This window comes from Uloborus diversus, chromosome 2 (assembly GCF_026930045.1).
Source record: "Uloborus diversus isolate 005 chromosome 2, Udiv.v.3.1, whole genome shotgun sequence".
NCBI lineage: Eukaryota > Metazoa > Arthropoda > Arachnida > Araneae > Uloboridae > Uloborus > Uloborus diversus.
Genome location: NC_072732.1, coordinates 138,567,963 through 138,590,634, shown reverse-complemented (window position 1 = coordinate 138,590,634; position 22,672 = coordinate 138,567,963). Strand labels below are relative to the sequence as shown.

The 22,672-nt window shown below is 34.5% G+C and overlaps 1 protein-coding gene across 1 annotated transcript in view; it reads right to left on the bottom strand.

Moving 5' to 3' along the window:
* Positions 1–1,942: 1,942 nt before the first annotated feature.
* The window catches only part of LOC129217363 (acetyl-coenzyme A synthetase, cytoplasmic-like), a 51,170-nt gene continuing 30,440 nt past the window's right edge, over positions 1,943–22,672 (bottom strand). The window contains 7 exon segments of the mRNA XM_054851650.1: positions 1,943–3,442; positions 4,825–4,870; positions 6,510–6,709; positions 7,673–7,781; positions 11,512–11,592; positions 11,689–11,745; positions 22,172–22,304. Of these exon segments, the coding sequence (XP_054707625.1) occupies positions 3,237–3,442; positions 4,825–4,870; positions 6,510–6,709; positions 7,673–7,781; positions 11,512–11,592; positions 11,689–11,745; positions 22,172–22,304 (832 nt within the window). The 3' untranslated portion in view covers positions 1,943–3,236.

The window sequence follows — 22,672 nt, the reverse complement described above, 5'->3', positions numbered from 1 at the left end:
CGGACAACCTAATTTAAAAAAAGACTCTTTACTATTAGGGAGAATACCTCGAAACTTTGAAAAAGTGTGGCTACAAACCACAAATGGGAGGGGGTAGGGAGAAGGAATGCCAATATATGTCAAATTCAGCTCCTCGCTACACCCTGAATAAAAAATGTAAAAACCATGGTTCTCACGTTTCTGAAACATATTACAAATTTTTGTAACTGACATGTTTTATATCTTGCTATTTATATAATTCCAAAGACAGTATTTTGGAAATTCTTTTGCTATTGCTTGCTTTTATCTTACTTCTTCTGCATATTGTTAATCTGTTTAGCACATAAAAAAATACATTACCTCTATTCCTTTTCTGCCCTACTTGCAACTGAAGCAAAGTTGTTGTCATGAGAAATCTATAGTTTCTTTTTTCGTTTAAATTTAAAATAGCTTTTCTTTACAAGTTAGAACTGGACTGCAGAAATTTACAATCAAGTACTAAAATATCAGAGACTGGAAAGTACAAATGAAGTGCGTAAAATTTAATTAATCTAGAGTCCTTGAAAATAATTAGATAAATCTGAAAATCTTGTGCAAAGATTTCAATTTTATTTTTTATCAATTGTTTACATTATGAATAGTTCAAATGGGCAGTATGTCACTTTCTTGTAATACATATTTTCTAAAACTGTACACCATTGATTTTAAAGCCTTTTTTTTACTGTTGACCATTTTATATTTAATTCATTGCAGTATTTATCGGTGGGTGGAGGGGTGATTAGAAACTAATTGTACTGAAAGTCAATGTGAGCAAATAATGCATTGTCTTTTCTCTTCCCGCTCTCTTTCTCTGTGTCAACTGCTGTCATTGATTTGTCGGATCAAATTTTTTTTTACTGTGTGTTATCTTAATTTTCGTAAGAGTATATACTTTAAAAAGATTTGTTTGCCTATTTCTGTCCTGATATTTTTGTAATCCCAACTACATCTTATACGGCTTCAAAATGCAGAATTTTATATATATATTTCAAAACTTCTCCCGTACCCCCAACAATTGGGAATATTCTGTACTCCAATTAAAGGGGAGTACTGGGTCAATCTCTAGATACCATTCCCTCCCCCCCCTTAAGGTCAATCCAATCAGGACATCATGGAAAACACATTAAAACACGATCAACAAAGTAAAAGTATTGCTGTATGCATCAGACAGAGGAAAGAGAACACATAGTAAAGGGGGAAAAATAAAAAATGCCTCTTGCACCACCGAGAGAAACGTTGTTCAAACAACGAAAAGGGCCCCATACCTGAAATACCGGTGCCCCGTATGATAATTTCGTAATTTACTTGTTCATCTTATGATAATTTTGTTCTTAAAATTGGAATATAAAAAGAACCACATCGAATTTTCGAAAAATCGCTTCGAGGTGCACACTCCCATGCTCACACTAACTTTGTACCAAATTTCATAAAAATCGGCCGAACGGTCTAGGCGCTGTGCGCATCACAGAGATCCTGACTAACAATGAGAGATTTGGACAGAGAGACTTTCAGCTTCATTATTAGTAAAGTTTTATAGTGCTAAATGTAAGTTTATGAAATGTAAATTTCTAAAACCGGGATCTTCCTTAATGCTAACCCTGTATATGTACTGCAGGCCCAGAATGAAAGGAGGTGGGGTGTACATTGTATCCCTGGCTATGGGACTTTATTGCATTTACTTGTAGTGGGCGTAGTATTTGCTGTTTTTAGGAAAAATGTACATTAAGTATACCCCCTTTAATCCCCCCTCCCATGGAAAATTTGGAAATTATGATTTTGAAGCACCTCGAATAACTTTCTCCAGGTAAAACATTTTACTGACATAAAGGTCAGTTCTAGAATAATTGAACTAATTACGACAAAATATATTTTTAACATATTTTAAATAAAATGAAACACTGGATCTTCAAGAAAGAGTCGAAGCCTGGTTTCATGATCCTTTTATTCAAATGCTTCATAATAAATGCTATAAACAATGACAGTTTGGAATGACGTTTTCTATACACACAATACACAAAGTATTTTATTTACAAACATTTCTACTTCATCCCAGTTAAAACTAAGAATGTCCCACAATATATACTAAGTAGAATATAACCATAACTCCATAACTTAATGTTTTGATATGAAACGGACTTGTCAGTAACTCAGTCATTCGCATCTTAAGCGCATATGCTTTAGAATTTTCTGGTTCATCACTGAAGCGCATGTATGCGCACATCCATGTAATTGAATAGAATTGACGGTTGCAAACGGATTCAAGTATTTTTCAGGTAAAAAGCAGTTCCAGATTATTATTTTTTTTTTTTTTAAGAAAGGAAGATTACTATGTAATCATTACCATCGAGATTTACTAGCCAATAGTTTTTAATGCACATTGAAACACCTTCATCACGAAGGTATGTGTGTTTTGAAACAAATTAATAAAATCAAAATAAAAGATTCAATTTAATAGTGAGATAATTCCCGTGTAGCTATACGTATTGAGCGTTCGGGTACAATCATAAGATGAAAAACTATGAAAATAATGAGACAGATTAGTTTTAAAAGTATAACTTCAGTGATCTAAATGAAGTTATAAACTCATTGTGTGCACTATTTTAAATTTTATTTCGTTATATAATTTTGAAATATTTTTATTCAGCAACAATTTTGGCGATATAGACCCCTTTTTCGTATTTTGATTAATATATATGATTGAAAAATTGTAAATATGGTTAAAAATTAAATTTTCAACTAATGAGAAACCAAAATTCTATTAAAAATAAGAACCAAGGAATCAGTGTGACATTTTGAGTTCTTCGCAAAGAGTGATCAATTTGGGGTTTGATCCATCATTCACTTTTAAATTTATTCAGCTACTGAAAGTATAAAATTCATAATATAATTTACAAGTTCATAGCTTTGAAAACACCTTTTCGTAAATTACCAATTAAAAGCAAGGAACGAACCAACACATCCTTAAAATCCCAAGTTCGCATCATGACATTTTTGTAAAAAAGTTTTTTTTTTTTTTTTTTTTTTTTTTTGAGTCGATATTAAATAAAAGTACATTAACCGACACAAGATGAGTTAAAAATCACACACATGCCAAATAACGGGCGAAATACTACACATTTAAAATTTGATTCTTCGTAGAAAATGTTCAATGTTTGTGTGTGTACTCAAGTTATTTTTTCTAAAATATTTCTATCACAGAAAATGTTTCTTCGCTGGCTTCATGTCATAATTGCTGCAGGCCTGGTTAGGAAGAGATCTTGTATAATAGATTCTTCTGCAACTGTACTTAAATCGCCCAAATCTTTATCATCTTTCGCAATCTTCCTCAGAATTCTGCGCAGAATTTTCCCTGATCGAGTCTTGGGCAAAGCAGGAGAAAAGTGAATATAATCAGGTGATGCAAACGTCCCGATTTTACTCCGGACTGAAACAAACAAAAAATAAGTCTTATTAATTAGTTTAAAAAAAATCATTTTTTAAAAGAAAAAGTGAATTGAGAAAGCGAAACTATTTTGCAGCAAATTCCTAAGATTTACGAAACAAGTTATTTTTAATGTTATTCTTTAAATGTTTCGCACATTCTGTTTCACAAATTCTATCTTTGTGTTTCACAAATTCTATCTTTGTGTTTCACAAATTCTATCTTTGTGTTTCACAAATTCTATCTTTGTGTTTCACAAATTCTATCTTTGTGTTTCACAAATTCTATCTTTGTGTTTCACAAATTCTATCTTTGTGTTTCACAAATTCTATCTTTGTGTTTCACAAATTCTATCTTTGTGTTTCACAAATTCTATCTTTGTGTTTCACAAATTCTATCTTTGTGTTTCACAAATTCTATCTTTGTGTTTCACAAATTCTATCTTTGTGTTTCACAAATTCTATCTTTGTGTTTCACAAATTCTATCTTTGTGTTTCACAAATTCTATCTTTGTGTTTCACAAATTCTATCTTTGTGTTTCACAAATTCTATCTATGTTTCACAAATTCTACCTTCATGTTTCTAAATAAGTCTGAAATGAAAAAATTACGTTAACAGCCCTATGAGAGAACTCTGGAGTTCTCTCTTCTTATTTGTTATCCATTTGTAAACATTTCTAAAATAATTTTAAATGCAATCCAATCTGCTGTTCTTCTGGCGTTTTGTAAACATAAAGGACCGAAATTAGAAGGAAGCCTGAATTTTCGATCCTCAACACACATAACGGAAGTTCGAATTTGCTGTTTTTCTTCGTTTGGGGGCATTTGTAGGGGAGAATTAAAATAACATTTATACATAGTTTTACTGTGGAATAGTTTCTTTAAATCAACACATTCAAATAATATTTTAGAAAGTTATTTATATACATTTCGCACCACCGCAAAGAAAGCGACAACTTAATTTGGGAAAAACTTACTAGCTTTTGGTTTAAAATCCAAATTTAATGCTCTTGCCACGAAACTCGCAAACTTTGCTTACGTAACTGGTACATGTTGGCATAAAAACGAAGTAATTAATGCTGATGCATCATTAAAATTTAACAATTTAGAACAAAAAATTTCTAACTCATTATAAATTTAGACAAAAAGGGGGGGGGGGGTTAGATAGGTTTGGCTTGCGTTTTATCTCACCGGTTCCCTGAGGAAGAAAGTTGATGAGAGAGAAAGAAGTACCGTGGAAAATACCACGGTTATATTGATGTCACGATATTTTGCTCAAATATTTTGAAGGTGCGTTTGTCACCCCCCCCCCCAGCCTATTTGCCACAGTTGCCTCCAGAGGATAAGGAGAAAATGTGATTAAGAAGTGAATTTCTAAGAACCTACCTTGTTGTTTAAGCTCATGAACAAGTTCCGGGGTGGGAAGAATTCCCTAAGGAAGAAAAAGGATATGAAGTGTTAGTAGAAACATTTTTTTTTTTTATTGTTTTGCAATAAATATGCAATCACAGTAACTGCGAATCATCAGTTTAAACGCTTAGTTTTCCCCAGAACTACTAAAAGTTACATTACCGCAGAAAATAAGAAAGTTGGGATTCTTGATCAGATATGCAAATTGGCCCTTCAACTTGAATGCGATGAATTAGGGAAAGCACCGTATAAAGGAAAGAGCTGCAAACATTTATGGAATTGTGCTGGAAAAAAAAAGGCTGTTTTTTACTTCCTTTTACAAAAAAGGAAGTATTGTATTCGCGAAAAATTTTTCCCTCAAAACCCGACCTTAATTTCCATTTTACTCAACCCCGAATGAAGATCGAGTTTTTTTTCGACTCTACCACACGCGAATAAGTGCCTAAGAACGTATAGATACGCGAAATATCCATAATGACGATTCCCGAGTTAGTTACAACGAATTTTTTCGTGACGTCTGTATGTACGTATGTATGTGACACAACTCAAGAACGGTAAGTCCTAGAAAGTTGAAATTTCGTACGTAGACTACTAGTGGGATCTAGTTGTGCACCTCCCCTTTTGGTTGCATTTGGATGTTTCTATAAGGGTTTTTTGCCCCTTTTTGGGAGGAAATCATTGTTAATTTCGATGTAAACTCAAGTGGTGTTATAATTTGACGGACACTTGGCACCAGTCTTTTGGTCGCCAAGTTTTGTCGCCAACTTGGAGACAAATTTGGCGATTTTTTTAAAAAATCTGTTTCATTTTGGTCATTGTTGGTGATATTTATAAAGAAAACTATTGAATCACATTAAAATTGCCTGTAATGGGGAAATGACATTAAATTGAAGTAAAAGGAAGTCATGTGATGCACAAATCAGCTCGTTTCTATTACATTAATACGGCCTTTTCCTACTATGCTACACCACTTATTTTTATTTTGTTTTCAAGACGTTAACTGTTGCACGTGAGTCAGCATCAATTTTCTTAAGAGAAATCTCAAACTTTTATCACTAGGGGGCTCAGACCCTGCTCGCTGGCGCTCACCCCCAAAGATTGCTCCGCAATCTTATTTAAATCCCAAAGACTTAAACTGTCTATCAGAAAGAATCATTAAAAAATGACTTTCGAGTTTCGTTTCAAACAAAATGGAAATCCTCCTCTCCCCCCCCCATAGATAACAGAATTGAAGTAAAGAGCTTATAATTAATACACAGTCCTGTTCCCACCAAAAGACTAAAAGAACTTGATAGAAATATGCATAACCAAAATATTGGGGGAAAAAAAAGCTCTTTGAAGAGCGCCCCTTTTTCAAATTCCAAACTAACTTGTACCAACTTGCACAGCTATAGGTGCTAAGGGGCTCCTCAGCGTTGCAAAACCATAGACTAATAAGAATCATAAGCCTGTGTGGAAAACAGCAGTTTTGTACGTTTGAAAAGTAAATTTCAAATTAAAGGAAAGGAAAAATAAAAGCGAGGGCAAAATTGAGTAACTGGCAAGTTAATTTTCTATTTCTTACTGGACTAAAATACAAATTACGAATAATGTTAAGGTTGTTTGCATTTTAGAACTGCCTGTTCAACAAACACTAGGAAAAGCGTTTTGCACATACTCACCTCACTAAGCACAACGAAACAATAAAGACATTCCCCTTTCACAGAATGGGGCATGGATACAGCAGCAGACTCCACACAAGCTGTGTGCTCTACAAGGGCCGACTCCACTTCAGCAGTTGACAGCAGGTGTCCCGACACGTTCAACATGTCGTCCATACGCCCTGTTATCCAATAATAGCCATCTTTGTCTCTCCTTGCCCCTGATTGAGGAAAAAATATGTATATATAAAAGAATATTTAAGATTTTCACACCTTGATTTCAAATCACGTTTTTTTGCAATCACGGGTGTGTGTGCGTGCGTGCGGGCATGTGTATATGTAGGCGTATGTGTATGTAGCCTTGTGTATTTGTGTAGGCGTGTGAAAACTATATTTTTATGAATCTGCAGTAACTAATTTGTGAAACTAACAGACCACGATGATGCTTTTTTAATTAATCAACTTTAGAAAAGTTTCAAACTGAATGTTTCTATATTCTTTCTAAATACAGAAAAGACTATTTTTAATGATCAACTGCATAATAAAATATCGAACGAAAAGAAGCTGGTTTTATTTTTTTCTTGAAATTTCATTCTAAGTTAATTCAGCGACGTGGCATCCTGAAAAGATCATGATTTGAAAATGTGTTGCAGTGCTAAAAAATACGAATTTGCTTCCTTAAATATCACAGTTCATAACATGAAAAACTGGATCTTGGGAGCACGGGCGGACTGCCGACCCGTGGGCCGATGCGCCCTCAAACCTGAATACCTTTTCAAAAAAATATTTAACTTTTTTTTTTAATTATTTATTTTTTAAATTTTTTGGTGCAACTTCCTTATTTAATTTTTTTTTTTACGTTCACAAACCTGTGCGACTTCTCTTCGCTTTCTTTTCTTATCTTTTTTCTTTTTTAAACTCGTAACCTGTGTGTCATCGTACTTTTAAATCTGTGTACCATCGTATTTTTTTTTCTTTTGTGAACCTTTTTTTTTTCACTGCAACTTTATTGTTTTTTGCGCCTTTTGGAGGCCAAGGTTGGCGCCTTCTTGCGGGATCCCGTTCGCCCCTGCTTGGGAGTAGTTGTAAAATAGCTGAACTGATGATAGTGTAAAGGTGTTTTTTTCGTATTTCTAAAGCAACAAACGGATCGACTTCCGACGACAAAAAGATATTTTGCTTACCATCGCCGGAGCAATAGTATCCAGGGAATTTCCTAAAATAAGTAGTTGAGAATCTTTCATGACTTCCAAATAGACTCCTCATCATTCCAGGCCATGGTTTTTTGAAAACCTGTAAAAGTTTTTTAAACTGTCACCAAACATTCGTTGAAAATGAAAAAAAAAAAAAGACTTCACGCATTTATTTTCGACTCAGTTTCCTCTGCTTGTCACAAATCATGTCTTTTCTCTGAAATATATTTTTCTTTTACGTATTCAAAAATTATCTCTGGCAGTGACTTGAGCGTGAGCTTTGAAAGCAAAGGCCTGGTGGCTGGGGAACATTTAGTAGGGGAGCCCAATGAGTTTTTTGGGATTTACTTGAGCGCGTCAGTTGAAAAATAGGTAGATACCTTGCATCCTGTTGTAGAGTACTTCCATCGAATATAAGCCCTTTATGTAGAGCCTTGTGTCTAGAACAGCCCATCACATTAGGGGTTATTCATTAAGGGTCCCGATGGGGGGGGGGGGGGGGGGTAAAAAAAATCTCTACACACACTTATTTTGAGGGGGGAGGGTCAAACCAATTCTAACGTGTATTTCCCCAAGACGATATTTCACATTAGAAATCGCGCGGTCAAGTGGTTCGGCAGGAATCAAAAATAAAAATCGTATTGGGATGAGCTGTTTTTTACTTATTTTACAAAGACTGACTAGTGTGAAGCATAATAAAAGAATAGCACTATCTATGGAATATTTTATTTAGTATCGCAGCCTATAATATATTTGAAAAATAAAAATCTTTCATTTACGTTAAACTGGGAGTTTTAATGTAACTGGAGCTTTTTTAGCAACATTTATTGCTTTCAAACGGAATCTTACGTAAGGATAAGGGGGGGGAGGGGTTTGAAAAATCTTACGTACCCTTACAAAAGCGTAGGGGGTCGAAAATGGCCAAAATCATCCTTACGTAAATTATGAGTGACCCCTTATAGCAACCAGTTATGTCGCAAACCTCTCACATGCAGAATGCAGATCAAATTCTGCAGAACTTGTTTCTCTGCCAGAGCAGTGTTGATGTAAGGAAAACAATATGGCTTCGTCGCGTAAATTCTGTAAAACTTGTTTCTCTGTCAGAGCAGTGTTGTTGCAAGGAAAACAATATGGTTTTGTCGCGATTCGAATGAGGCGGTAAAGAAAGATTGTTTTTTATTTTATAGTAGTACATTAGAAAACGCCTGAAAACGAATAGCACAGAAAAATTTGAAGAAGGGATGTAGACTTCATTTCGATTTAAAAACTTATCTACTTACTAAGATAAATAAATACCTTTGTGCTGAACAGTAAAGTAAGAAAACCAACGTTAACAAACGCCGAAACACGTGTTCTGCTGTTATTGGCAAATTTGTGCGTTTTTTAACGTTGATTTTCTTACTTTATCTACTTGCTATTCGATATTACTTTTAAAACTATAGTTATTTTCTTTTTTTAGTTATTAAGTTATTGCGGTAAAAATTTACGATCGCTCGATTTGAGAAAAATTTTTTTGCGCATCATATTCAGTAAAGTGCTTCGAAGCTGGTCAAGTATACTTCATGGAATGAATGAAATACGGTAAACTAATTGCTTAGTTCAGACATTAAGCTTTAGCATAAATCAGTGGCCTCCAATCCATTTCCCGCGAAAACTCACAAACTGAAAAAAAAAAACCACTTTATTTGATAATATATTTCGCTTAAGCGATTAACTTCAAAATATTGGTGGGTGTAAAGGGGCGCCAGCGCTAACAAGACCCTCTGAACTGAAATGTTGTTGAATTGGGTTGTTTCCGAATTTAAGTATTTTTTTCTGAAACAGCATGTTTAAAAAACAATGATTTAACCATTTTTTGAATTATTTAACCAAGTTTAATATTTACTATTTTAACAATTATTTTAATCGGTGCGCAGATTGAAATTCATTTTTTATGCTTCTTCAAATGACATCACAAGTGATGAAATGCCATTCACTGATGCCATTAATGCACAGCGCAAATTATCATGTCCTGGCAATAGGCAGCAAAGCCTAAACATTTAGTTCGTTAATGGAGTAGCACGCCAAAGTACATAACTTGTGACGTCATAAAGGCCACGCCTTATCTCCAAAAACGAACATTTAAAAAAATTAATAAAAAATAACGGCTGGGAAAATAAAAGTTTTTTCTGGCTCCATGTTATGTTTTTTTTTTTTTTTTTTGCTTATTCAATCAATTTCAGTGACTGAAAGTATTAATTATGATTGAAAGAAACAACCCCATTGATGCCCCTCTTGCTTCAATGAAATTAAAATGCGTTCTTAGAAAAGATTGGAGACCACTGGCTTAAATCTGCTCCTTAGAGCCAGAAGGACGTAAGTCCAAAAATTGCGATTTTCTGTTGATTAGTGCATTGTATGTAGAAGTCTATTCCGCATCGAGCCATGCGAACGCAATTCTGTAAAAAATAATCCTTTTTCATTTTTTACCAGGTTAAAAGAGCGCGCGTCCCATCCTTTGCATGCACCACAAAAAAGTTTTTCTTCTCTAATGTAAAATGGGGTTGTTTCCTTTAGTCAAAAGTAGTACCTTTTGTCACTGAAATTGGGAGAACAAAAAAATAAAAAATAAAAAAAAGAAAATTAATTTGAATTCTGAAATTTTGAATTCAAGTTATGTTTTTCGCAATCACGAACTGAGACAGGACCCTACTCATTGGAGTTATTGTTTCTAGAAACGGCTCCTGTCCCCCCCCCCCAAGTCTGCCTCTCCTCCTGGGTGGTTACTTGTGCATAGTTGTGTGTGTGTGCGTAGACCTGTGTGTATGCACGTAGGTGTGTGTGAGTGTATGTGTGTGAAGTCGTGTGTGTGAACGTGCGTGTGTGTAGGACATGGACGCCTCCGACCAGGAGAAGCGGATAGCTCAAAACCGGAGCAGCCGTGCCGCGCCGCGCCGCTAGCAGAGGACGGTGGTGCTGCAAAGGCTTCTGGTCCAAGTTTAAAAAGGCACGGACACCAAAAACGGTCAAATGAGAACAATAAGCAATCGTTATTGCTCAAAAAAAAAAAAAAAAAAAAAAAAAAAAAAAAAAAAAAAAACATGGACTCAGAAAATATTTTCATTTTCCCAACACTTATTTTTTAACCATTTTTTTAAAATGTCCGATTCTTCAAACAAGGCGTGGTCTTGGTGACGTCACAAATGATGAACTCTGGCGCATCTTTCTACCGCATTTCCACGTTATGATAATAAAGAAGCGAGTTACAATTGCGCTCTACGCTTGCTATCAACCATATCGTTGCCAATACATGTGAGTAAAGATGCGAATTAAGTATTTTGGACCGTGAATGGCAACACTGAATGACATTTCGTCCTTTGTGATGTCATCGGCAAAAGCGTTAAACGATGAAAGAGCACCGATTTAAGTAATTTTTAAAAAAATATTAAACTTAAAGAAATTATTTAAAAAATGATCAGATTCTATGTTTTTAAGCATGCTCTTTCAGAAAAAAAACTTTTAAAATTTTGGAAACGTTATCATAATGTTCATTATCATAATGTGACTCACGTTCCTCTGGCTCTGAGGTACAGAAATAATGACGCATGCTGTAATTCTAATAAATATTATTTCTCACTGATGGAAAAAATATTTAAATTTTTTTATAGGTTGGGGGAGGGGGAACAAGACACAGGGGCAGAATCAGACATATATATGAATAAGCATTTTTACTAAATTTTCTGTTTGCTCAGTTCCGAGATTTTTTTCTTTGCCGGCAGATTTTTTTGCCTTATTTATTTTGATTACTTGATAAATTTAAATAATACTTTTGTTAGAATAGAAAAACTTACTAAATAACCTTCTCCGGGGCCTTCAATTTCTCTCCCTTGGTCATCCAAAATAGCAGGAACGACTCCAAAGAACGGAAAGGTCTAAAAACACAGCATTGCTTTAAGACACAGTCATTACATAAAACGTTAGCTATTAGTACAGAGGAAAAAATATTTTTTAGCAATTAAAATACTTACAGCAGAACCAGGCTTCAATGCGGTACAACCAGGCAGTGGAGTTATCACATGTCCACCCTAACATCAAGGAAACATTGTCAACTCTTGAGAGATTTTAATTGATATTAAAAATGATGGATTCAATTAACATTAAGATTCATAAATGAGATAAAAAGAGCCGATATAAATGCATTAGATGCGCTTCTTATCTAGCCTCCTGAAAAGCAGGGAGTTTTAATATGCAGTACATAGTAGTTCGAAAGCTGGTGTACCCCTTTTTATTTTTAACATCGTGTCAGTAATGGATGAATTTTTGTTACGTACATTTAGCTTGAAGTTATAATAGTCATAAACATAGACAGAGCATCATCCATGTCGAAATACAGCTGAATGCTGCGCTATGATCTCGCAGAAGGGCGGATCCCTTAATAAAATAGAACCGTGGAGTATCCCAAAACTTGGAGTTTTGAGTAGGACTGGGCGATATCAGAATTTTAATACCGCGATATATCTCTCTCCAAATACCGATATTTTCGATGTATCGATATATTATTGAGGGAGGGGTGCAAAGGTTATAGTTCAGAGCATATTATATCGAAAAACAAAAAACATTTCCACAAATATAATAGATGCAATTATTTTTCTAATTCAAAACTTTCCTGCAGAAGGGAGGAGGAGGGGGCGTGCAAATGGTATAGAACAATGCATGACAAAAGTGCTTCGCAACGAAAAGGATTTAAATATTCAATTCAATATTTTGTTTAAATCTTTCAATCTGAGCAGTCTCAATAATTTGAATGTACTTTGAACTATATTTCGTATTGACGTTTTAATAGTTTAATTTTAGTCATTTAATAGCTTTTGCTTTAAGACGTTTTGCTTCATAGTTGAGTAACATTAAGTAAAATACTAATAATAAATCTTTAAAGAATGCAGCTATAAATTTTAGAAACTATCACACCCTACATCCATTAAGCACACAGAACTATGAAATATATCTTTAATTTATATGTCACTAGCTGCATTACCCGACGTTGCACGGTCTACCTCGAAAATAAAAGTTTCGTCTAGTGACACGTTTAACAATCAGGTTTTAAAAAGAAAAAAAATAGCACTAACATTTCCCGTCAATGTGTAGAAAGCACAATTTTATGACTCAAAATTTAAATTTAGACATCGTTAGATTTTTTCGTAATCAATCTGGATTTTCTGGCGAAACCCCTCAAGGTGGTCCCCATACACCCCATTTTGATGAAGAAAAAAAAACTTATGTGAATTCTTGAGCATCTAAGGATCTCTCCGCCATGTTTGGAAAAAAAATCCGACGAAAACTGGATTTGCATAAGGAAAACTCTCGTGTGATGTATTCGCACCCTACCCCTTTTCCTCATAGGTAGGCGAAAACCCCTATGACAATTCCTGACCATCAAAGAGCCACTGATCCGACGAAAACTGTGGATTTGTATAAAGAAATCCCCTGTGGGAGGGAGGATGGCCACCATTGCGAACGAAAACTACCGTAAGTGAATTCTTGAGCATCAAAGGATCCGTCTGCAAAATTTTAGCAAAAATACGACGCAAACTGGATTTGCATAAGGAAAACCTCCATGGGGTGTTTTCGCCCCCTCCCTCCCTCGTCGGCAGGCGAAAAATTCCCTATGAAAATCCCTAAGCATCAAGGAATTGCTGATCCAAATTTGGCAAAGATCCGACGAAAACTGTGGATTCGTAAAAGGAAACCCCCGGTGGAGGGGGGGGGGGGGGTCCGATTGCGAACGAAAACTGCCCTATATGTGAATTCTTGAGTATCAAGGGACCTCTATGCAAAATTTTGTAAAAATTCGACGTAAACGGGATTTGCGTAAGGAAAACCTCCATAGCGTGTTTTCGCACCCCACCCCACCCCTCATAGGTAGGCGAAAAACTCCCTATGAAAATTCCTAAGCATCAAAGAACCTCTGTGCCAAATATGGCAACGATCCGACAAAAACTGGATTCGTGAAAGGAAACGCCTGGTGGGAGGGGGAGGGTTGTTCCGATTACAAACGAAAACTGCCCAATGAGAATTCTTGAGCGTCAAAGGAACCCTGCCATATTTGGCAAAAATCTGACGTCAACTGAATTTGCATTAATAAAATCATTATTTGGTTAATTAAGATATATAATACATTTAAAACTATTGTTTTTTAACGATACACACATATTTTAATATTGATTTTGAAAATGCAATTAATTTTTCGTCAGCAGATCCAATCCAAAATCCACATTATTAGATAATCAATTATCTCATCAATGTCATTATTTCACAAGCAATTTAACCGAAAAACGAATACGAAAATTTCTTCACTTTTTCAATTTCGGTATTTGACGAAGACTCTTAGACTGAAGTCAAAAAGTACCGAACAAAAGAGCTGCAGTGAACTACCGATGTAACGTAAAACCGTAAGTATGTTCGGATTCACTTTGCTCTAATAATTACGACTTCAAATCCGTGAATGCGTAGAACTTACATAAAAACCCTATTTTCGCGCATTCATCCCAGAAGTTCCGTCAACTCGTATGTGCCGCTTGTCTGGCGAAATTAGGAAGTTTCAGTTTTGTTCTATTCGGGGTTGCCAGCGAAGCAAGATTTCATCAAATCGTTTCAATGGTGCCGTGTGTTATGAAGGGCGTTAATATATTTCCTCTTAATTTTGGAATTAAAGTTCTATTCGTTCAGAACTGAAAAAGATGAAATGTGCTCCCTCTAGTGAGATAAATGTGCGACATAAGTATTAGGATTTTTTCCGTTTTTCATTTTTTTAAAAATAATTCTGTTCAGTATTTTTCTTAAATATTTTATTCAGCGCAATATCAATGGTTTATGTTTAATTTCGACTATCAATCGTGTTGATACCTCAATTGGTTAATTTTTTACTGTTGCATTAGGATGCTTTCTTAAGGAATACACGGTTACTTTTATGGGTCCACGAGAGGCCATGTCAGCTTTATCAGAAAGAGAGCGGGAGTCCTTGGAAGGACCCCGCTCTGAATGGCAGTAGTATAAGTTTTGAAAACTTTAAAGGGGGAGGGGATCCGGAGACCAAACTGACAAAGGAGTCCACATTTACCTTCGGCGGCCTTGTGAATTTTCCCTTTTACTATAATTAAAATAAATAACTGTTTGAAGAATGCAGAAAATATCTTGAAATTTCAAACACTCACCCATCACACAGAGCTATGAAAGATTATGTATTTTTAAGACAGTATTTTAATTTCTCCGTAATTAAATCCCGTATTTTCTTTTCTAACGACATATCGGACGGATAGAAATCTAGATATCGTTATCGCGGTAATATATATATATATATATATATATATATATGACGGTATATCATTATATCGCACAGCCCTAGTTGTGAGAGATTGAGAGATTCGTTACCGGAAAAGAGAGTCAAAGTGCAATACATGGAATGCTACTCAGGGTCGACTTCTTCGAGATATATCTATCCCTAAAACGCAAATTTATTCTGTATTTGGTCACTTACGGGGGTGGGGGTGGTCACGACTCCATGCCCCCCTTCTGGGTCCGCACTTGTGTTCAGTTGTATTTACATAAATATAGCATAAAAATCATTGAAAATTCTAATAATTTAATTTGCTGAATAAGCAAGAAATATGGGGGATAAACTCTTTTGCTAGCAAAAAAAAGTGTCAACAGTTAAGGGTAAAATTCTTCAGCCCTACGATTATGTATAGCTGATATAAATGTAAAAATTCTATTTAGCAGTAATTAGCACGAAGCAGTATATTTGCCATCAGGTTCGTCATTAAGGGGGTTAGGAGGGTCAATTGCCTCCCTGCCTTTAAAAATTCTTATGTTTTTGCTGGTGGGAGTGGTTTTGAAAAACAAAGTAACATTAAATATACACTCTTTGCCCCCCCCCCCAACCCTGGAAGAGTTTGAAATGACGGGCCTCTTTGAAATCAACCATAAATAGAATGAATAAGGTACAAAATTACATTATTCTTAACTCGGGTTGGCAAGGTTGTTGGCTCAATTATTTTTCTTTCCGTTTTGATTTTACTAAACACCCACTCTTTCTGTATTACAGAGAATAATTAGCAAAATTTCCAAACTAACTTCTAATAGGACCAGACCAATGACTTTGCATAGTAGCGTAAATGGCAAGTTGCTAATTTAAGTTCTTGAGTAATGCATTTCTACTTTGGGAAGTTACGCCCATTACGTATGAACCCTTTCTTCCTTAATGATATCGTCAGCAACTACTGAAGCTCGTAGCAATGAAATAACCGATTGATGCCCATCCAATTTTTTTTACCAGATTACTTCCTCGGAGGTAATATAGGGAATTGACTTTCAAAGTACAGTTGAACTCTATTAATACGATCACGTTTAATACGAAATCACGGCTAAAATGAACATTTTGCTCGTTAAGTTTGGTTTTCTGTCTAATTACATTAAAGATTTTGAGAATAATACGTGTAATTAATTGAAAGTGTTGGCTGAAACGAACAAACATTTCTGACCTCTGTACCTAAAATGTTCATGAGTGAATACTATAATTTTCTGTTTTAGAAATTATTCATCATTTTGTTAGGTAGTATAAGTCCCATTGTGTATCTAGAAGAAAGTATTTAATATTTTGCATAGAAAGTAAAACCCGTACATTTGCTTACCTGTGGACATTTCAATTTACTCGGAGATAAAACTGTTTAACTTCCATTGTGGATTACACCTATTCTGCGATTGTCGATAATCATCCTCGTTTTTCAAAATTTTCCATAAACATTCATTAATAAGAAATAAGTGGTTTTCCTCTGAATTTACTAACAGTTGATTACAATGTGTGTATAATTAGAAATATATGTTTTAAATATAGGTAAGCATTCCTTCATTTTTTCACAACATCCCTCATTCACGGTTGTTACAAACAACGGCTAATAAGAACAAATTCGTAGATTTCTGACATTTTGTATTAACTGAGTTCAGCTGTATCTTATTCAAAAATGAGCAAATTCACTGTTTTTGAGTTTAAAAATTCAATATGACTTAATAGTTTGTGATTAAATGGTAATTCAAGAAAAACGTAACTAAATGAGTTTAAACCGAAGTTTGTCCTTGCTACAAATATATTACCTTTCGCTTGATGTTTTATCTTCCCAAAAAGAAAGTTAAATTCCTCTGTCGAAAAAAACAATCTTTGTAGGCTTGAACAATGACACATCAGCCTTCGAAACGTTATTCTGATAAAGTAAAATCAACGATGTGTAAACACAAATTTGGAAAACATTGCGTACACTTGTTTCGAAGTTACAAGGAAAAGGAATCCTTTCTTCACAGAAAAAAAAATGATGTTTATCTTTTTGCATCGACTATTTAATGCGGCAGGCTTGAACACAAAACCTCGAAACTGTATATCCCCCCCCCCCCTCAATTTGTGAGTTTATAATGCTGTAGATTTTACATTTACTTTTTAGCATGAAAGTATTTTTTTCTTAATATCCTGACATGTCATGACACTGAGTAATAAACTTGAAAATTATTTCCGTGAAGTAAATTTATATTTTTTTTCTCTGGAACTGAAGCTTTGAAATTTATTTTGCTCTAGGGTTCTTTTAAATTTGTTTTTTAATATTTCAATAGGTTTATATTTACATAAATTTATTTATGTATTCAGACATTAATTTTTCAGACTTCAAATAAAATAATGAAAGACTTGTGTGCTTTCAATTTCTGGATAAATCTACATGAGACCTGCCGCTATGTTACGAAATTGCACATTAGCCAAAATGCTGTAAAAAGACTATTCTTGGCAATAAAACACATTTGTAATTATTTATAAGGCCAAAAATAGAAGATTTTTTAGATTTAATTGTATTTTCGTAAAAATAAAAAAGTTACTCAATTGTGAATTAAATTAAATTGTTATTTTCTGTGTAAGCTGATTATTTCAAAATTACATTTTTAATCTTCCGTTTCAGGACAAAAAATTAATTAAAATCCGAAAGTAAAATTGCTAGAGTCTGAACATATCCGGAGCTGGAGTTTCAACTTTTCTGGGAGCAGAGCTTAGAGACTTAAAAAAAAGTTTCGGCTTCGAATCCCTACGTTTTCTATTAACTCAAAGGAAATGGGTAGGTGCACTAATGTAGGCATGTTGTTCATAAAGAAATATTAGAATGAGCATAAAACTGTTTTCCAATTCTAGTTTGTTGCGAACCTATGTAGAGAAGACATTTTTACATAGATTCATGCATCAAATATCGACATTTTTAACGGAAGTCTCACCAAAAATGACACTGGATTTGACATCTCATTTTTAATCGCCTAATTGGCGACAAACAATTAGTGACGAAAAGCTTGGTGATGCATCTTCAAACTGTCACCAATTTATGAAGTTAATCAATTTGCATTGAAACTAAAATTTATGACACACACGAGTTCAGAGATCTTTTGGAAAATCGATTGCACTGAAAACGGGGAGGTTCACAACCAGACCTTACATTTAAAATCTTAACTTTCTACTGCTGACCATTTTTGAGTCATACAATATGTGCACATACGTCCGAACATAGCCATACAGACGTCACGAAAAAGCTACATGTTGTAATTAACTCAAGAAGGGTCAAAATATACTCTTAGATGTCTGAGATACATATACAACGTACAAACGCACGGAAACTCATAGGGCAAGATCCCACTAGGCTTGACCTACCCTCATCGAGTTTCCTAAAATTGTTACCATAGATAAAGAGTAAAAGTTGTAAATAAAACGTGAAAGTAAGAATTTCGACCTCCTTCACGAAAACTAATCAGGGTTGCCAGGGGTTGAAAGGTACCTAAAAATGAGTAATTTACCCTTATCGAGTTTCCGAAAATCGTTATCCTGAATGAAGAGATGAAAATAAAACGCTAAACTAAAGTTGCCTACCTTTTTCGGCTCACTAATTGGGGTTGTCTGCAATAAAAGATTTTTAATGAGGGAGATAATTTACCCTTCATTGTTTCCGGAAATTTGTCATAAATGAAGAGTAAAAGCTATATATAAAACGCTAAAGTAAGGTTTCCCAACTTATTACGGTCCATAACTAGGGTTGCCAGGTGCTAAAAGGTGCCCAAAAATGAGTAATTTTCCCTCATCGAGTTTTCACATAAGTTATATAAAAAAATGTAGTTAAACATATTACAAAACCAATGGTATAGGGTGGTTGCCTAAGCAAAAGTGCTCCAATCATAGATTGCCGTTGTTAGAGGCATCAATATTGAAACTTTGAATAGTGGTAACCATATGATTGGAGCAGTTTTGCTTAGGCAACCCTATACCATCAGTTTAGTAATATTTTTACCTACATTTTTTAAATATAACTTAAGTGGAAACTCGATGAGGATAAATTACTCATTTTGGGCACCTTTTAGCCCCTGGCAACCCTGGTTATGGACCGGAATAAGGTAGGAAACCTTACTTCAGCGTTTTCTATACAGCTTTTACTCTTCATTTATGAAAACCATTTCCGGAAACTCGATGAGGGGTAATTTATCTCCCTCATTGAATAACTTTCATTCCCTGTCAACTCTGATTAGGGAGACGAAAAAGGTAGGCAATCTTAGTTTAGCGTTTTATTTCCATCTTTTACTCTTCATTTACGATAACGATTTTCGGAAACTCGATGAAGGTAAATTACTCATTGTAGGCACCTTTCAACCCCTGGCAACCCTGATTAGTTCTCGTGAAAAAGGTGGAAATTCATACTTCCGTGTTTTATTCACAACTTTTACTCTTCATCTATGGTAACCGTTTTGGAAACTCTATGAGAATAGGTATAGCCTAGTGGGGTCTTAGACTATAACGAACGTGTTAAAAAAAAAACGAATTAACATTTGGGGGGAGGGAGAAAAACAGAAATCCAAGCAAAAATTCGAGTGAAAACTTTTCCCTCATTGCAATGCTTCCTTTATTTTACACAAATAAAGATTAATCTACAGAACTACGTGGCGTTAAGTTCATGAAATAATACAATAATGAAGTTTACATAAGATTTGTCTCAAAATAGCATTCCGCGGACAACACATTACTGATATAATCAGATACTTTACAAATCTTAATTATTTCCGAAACGGAAAACCTTAGAGGGTAAGAGTTAGGGGGGGGGGGAATAACATAATTTTACACTAAATGAAGTCGTTCCGTTCTCTTATTGATTTCAATAGTATAGGGCAAAAATTTATCGTAATGCAAAATTGAATATGACCAAAATTAAAGTACGTTTCACAGACTTATAATTTCCTCCAAAGTTGTGGGCTTGCCCTTTCTAATCTTAATGTTTACGGTTGCTTATATGTTTAAATCAAAAGAACATTATTCTGGCATAAACGTTTACCAACCAGCAGTTGCTTATTTGAGACGGCCATGAAAAGTTTATTTTTTTTATCGTTTTAGAAAGTCATTTTAGTTAATAGGGTTATTCAATGGGTGAACGTCTGCTTATCTACTAGTTCAGCGACTTTAAAATCAGATACTGAAAACTTTCCACGAATCGATTGATTAGATTGTCTCTTTGTAGCGATGTTTTTTGAAGACAAGTTTTTTAAGACTTGTAAAACCTACATTATAAAATATTCTATAATTTTCGTCTCGATGATTTTTGTGTTCACTGTATTAATACAAAGCACCAAATCTTTACTTTAGATATACAGGTGGCGTCCCTAGCACGGGTGTTATCCGGGGCAGTAATTTGCAATGTCACAAAAGTTTATTGCAAAATTGAAAGTAACTTTCAAAAAAATTAAAGTGAGATTGTGTAAAACAAACATTCTTGATTCAATTTCAACTCGTCCTGTTACCCATTTTCTCTCCCCCCCCCCTGATTATCACTGCTGATTAAAGTCCGATTTTACATTTAAAACTGAAAAACATTGGTAATCGAGAAATGGATCAGTAATTTTTTGGTGGAGCTCACGGAAACACCACGTTCAACTGCTTAAGAAAATTAATTTTGGTAACTTTTTTATAATAAATAATATTTAAGCACAAATGAAATTCTTTAAAAAACTGTCCGATTTAACTGTTAACAAATATATTTGAATTAATTAAAAGCCTAACCAAATTGAGAGAAATGAGAGTTTGAATTCGATATTGGCATCCAGAAAAGTAGGCTTATCTAGTTTTGGACGAACTTATTTAATTTTTTCTAGTAGCTAAACCAGAGATTATAGCACCAGAGCGTCAAAAAGTCATTTAGTTGACAAAAAATACTCGAAGGACACATTTAATGAAGAAGTTTCGAATAGTTTTCACACAGTAAGACCAGGTTAGCAGCCGAAGTTCGTCAGTAACATATGGTAATATTTAAAGTATCTCGAAAAAAGTTTTACTCATTCTCAGTGTTTTAGTTGGCGAAGCAATGGGCGGGTGTGGGATGGGGAGATTTAACGTAAATTAGTTTGAAACCATATAAAAAAGAATGTTTGCTTTTTAAAACTGAATCTGGTTAAGTTATCTGGGCTGACCTTTTTTGATCTAACAAAAAGGTGCGTTCCCCTGAATGTTTTTCCATTTGCAGCATTGCTGGTCCCAATACCAAATTGAAACTTTCAATAAATAGCATTTGAAAACTTGAATTTTGAAAACAAACTTTTTCTGGGAAACCAACAATATCATCCTCTTGAGTTGGCTTGGTTCAAGATTGACAGGGGTTAAGACTTCTATTTAGTCCTTAATGGATTTAAAACTTTCTTTGTTTTAACTGCATTGCGATCGAGTGTTTTACGAGTTTTAACGGAAAAAGCTATTTTTCTTTTTCACGAAAACCTATTGCTTTCGAAAAAGTTCAACAAATTCTATGTCAAAGGATCGAATGTAGAGTTGGATGTAATAGTTTCAATTGCAATCAACACGGTTCTTGGCATTTAATCCCATCAATCTTAGGAAATTTTAATTTTACATTCTTATTTTTTTCAGTGTCTTGAGCCAGATCTTCTATGAATAAGTAAACTATTGCACAGAAGGGTATCTAAAATACTGCCAAGCGTTTGCTACGCAGTACCAACAAATAGCGGTTAGGCAAAAAAAAAAAGATAGGATTTGTAAAAAAAATCTACTGAATTGAATAAAGAAACATTCTCGAAAAACAAACGGAACAAATACGGCGACAATAAAACAATGAAAATACTTAATTTTGAACAACTAAATGCCAACTGTTAGATAACATAGGATCACTTTCAATTTTATATCAAATCCCGTTTTAACGAAGTTCAAGTCTGAAACGAAATCTCGTTATTCTTATGTAACAAATGTCGACATTGTTCTTCGGTAATTTGCGTTCAGAGACTCAAAAAGTTTTCACTAAAGAGAATTTTCCCTGCAACGGACTTCGCTAAAACGGGATTTGACAGTATTCGAGATTTGACGTTTAAAAAAGCAAATTCAGAAGAAAATATAGCATAGTTCTTCAAACAAGTTCTGTTAAGAAAGAGAAATCGTGTAAGTAAAACGTTTCTTACAGTTTCAGATTGCCAGAATGTATCTACGATTGCACAGTTTCCTCCTCCAACTACTCTGTAATACCACTGCCAGGCTTCAGGATTTATTGGCTCTCCAACTGATCCCAAAACTTCTAGTGAATTCAAATTATATCTGTAACAAATCAGTTTTACCATTACAGAGCTTAAAGATAAGCTGCACATTTTGTTTGTTTCATGAATTTTTCACAAAAAAACAGAAGTTTTGAATTAAATCTGCATTTGAGCCAGGTTCGAGATTGCTGCATTTTTCTCATAAAACTTTGTTATTTATGCAATCAAAAGCAGGATTGCATAAATGACAATTCTAATTAGCTTATGTACATAACGCTCAGTACGTCGCAGTGTAATTTGTTCCAAAGCGAACAAAGTTACGAACTATTCTGTTTTCAAATTAAAAAAAAAATTATCAGCAACCGTGTACTAACTAGTGGAAGTCCTTGGTGACAATTTCTGAGGTTGAATTTAGTTAAGACATCTGTG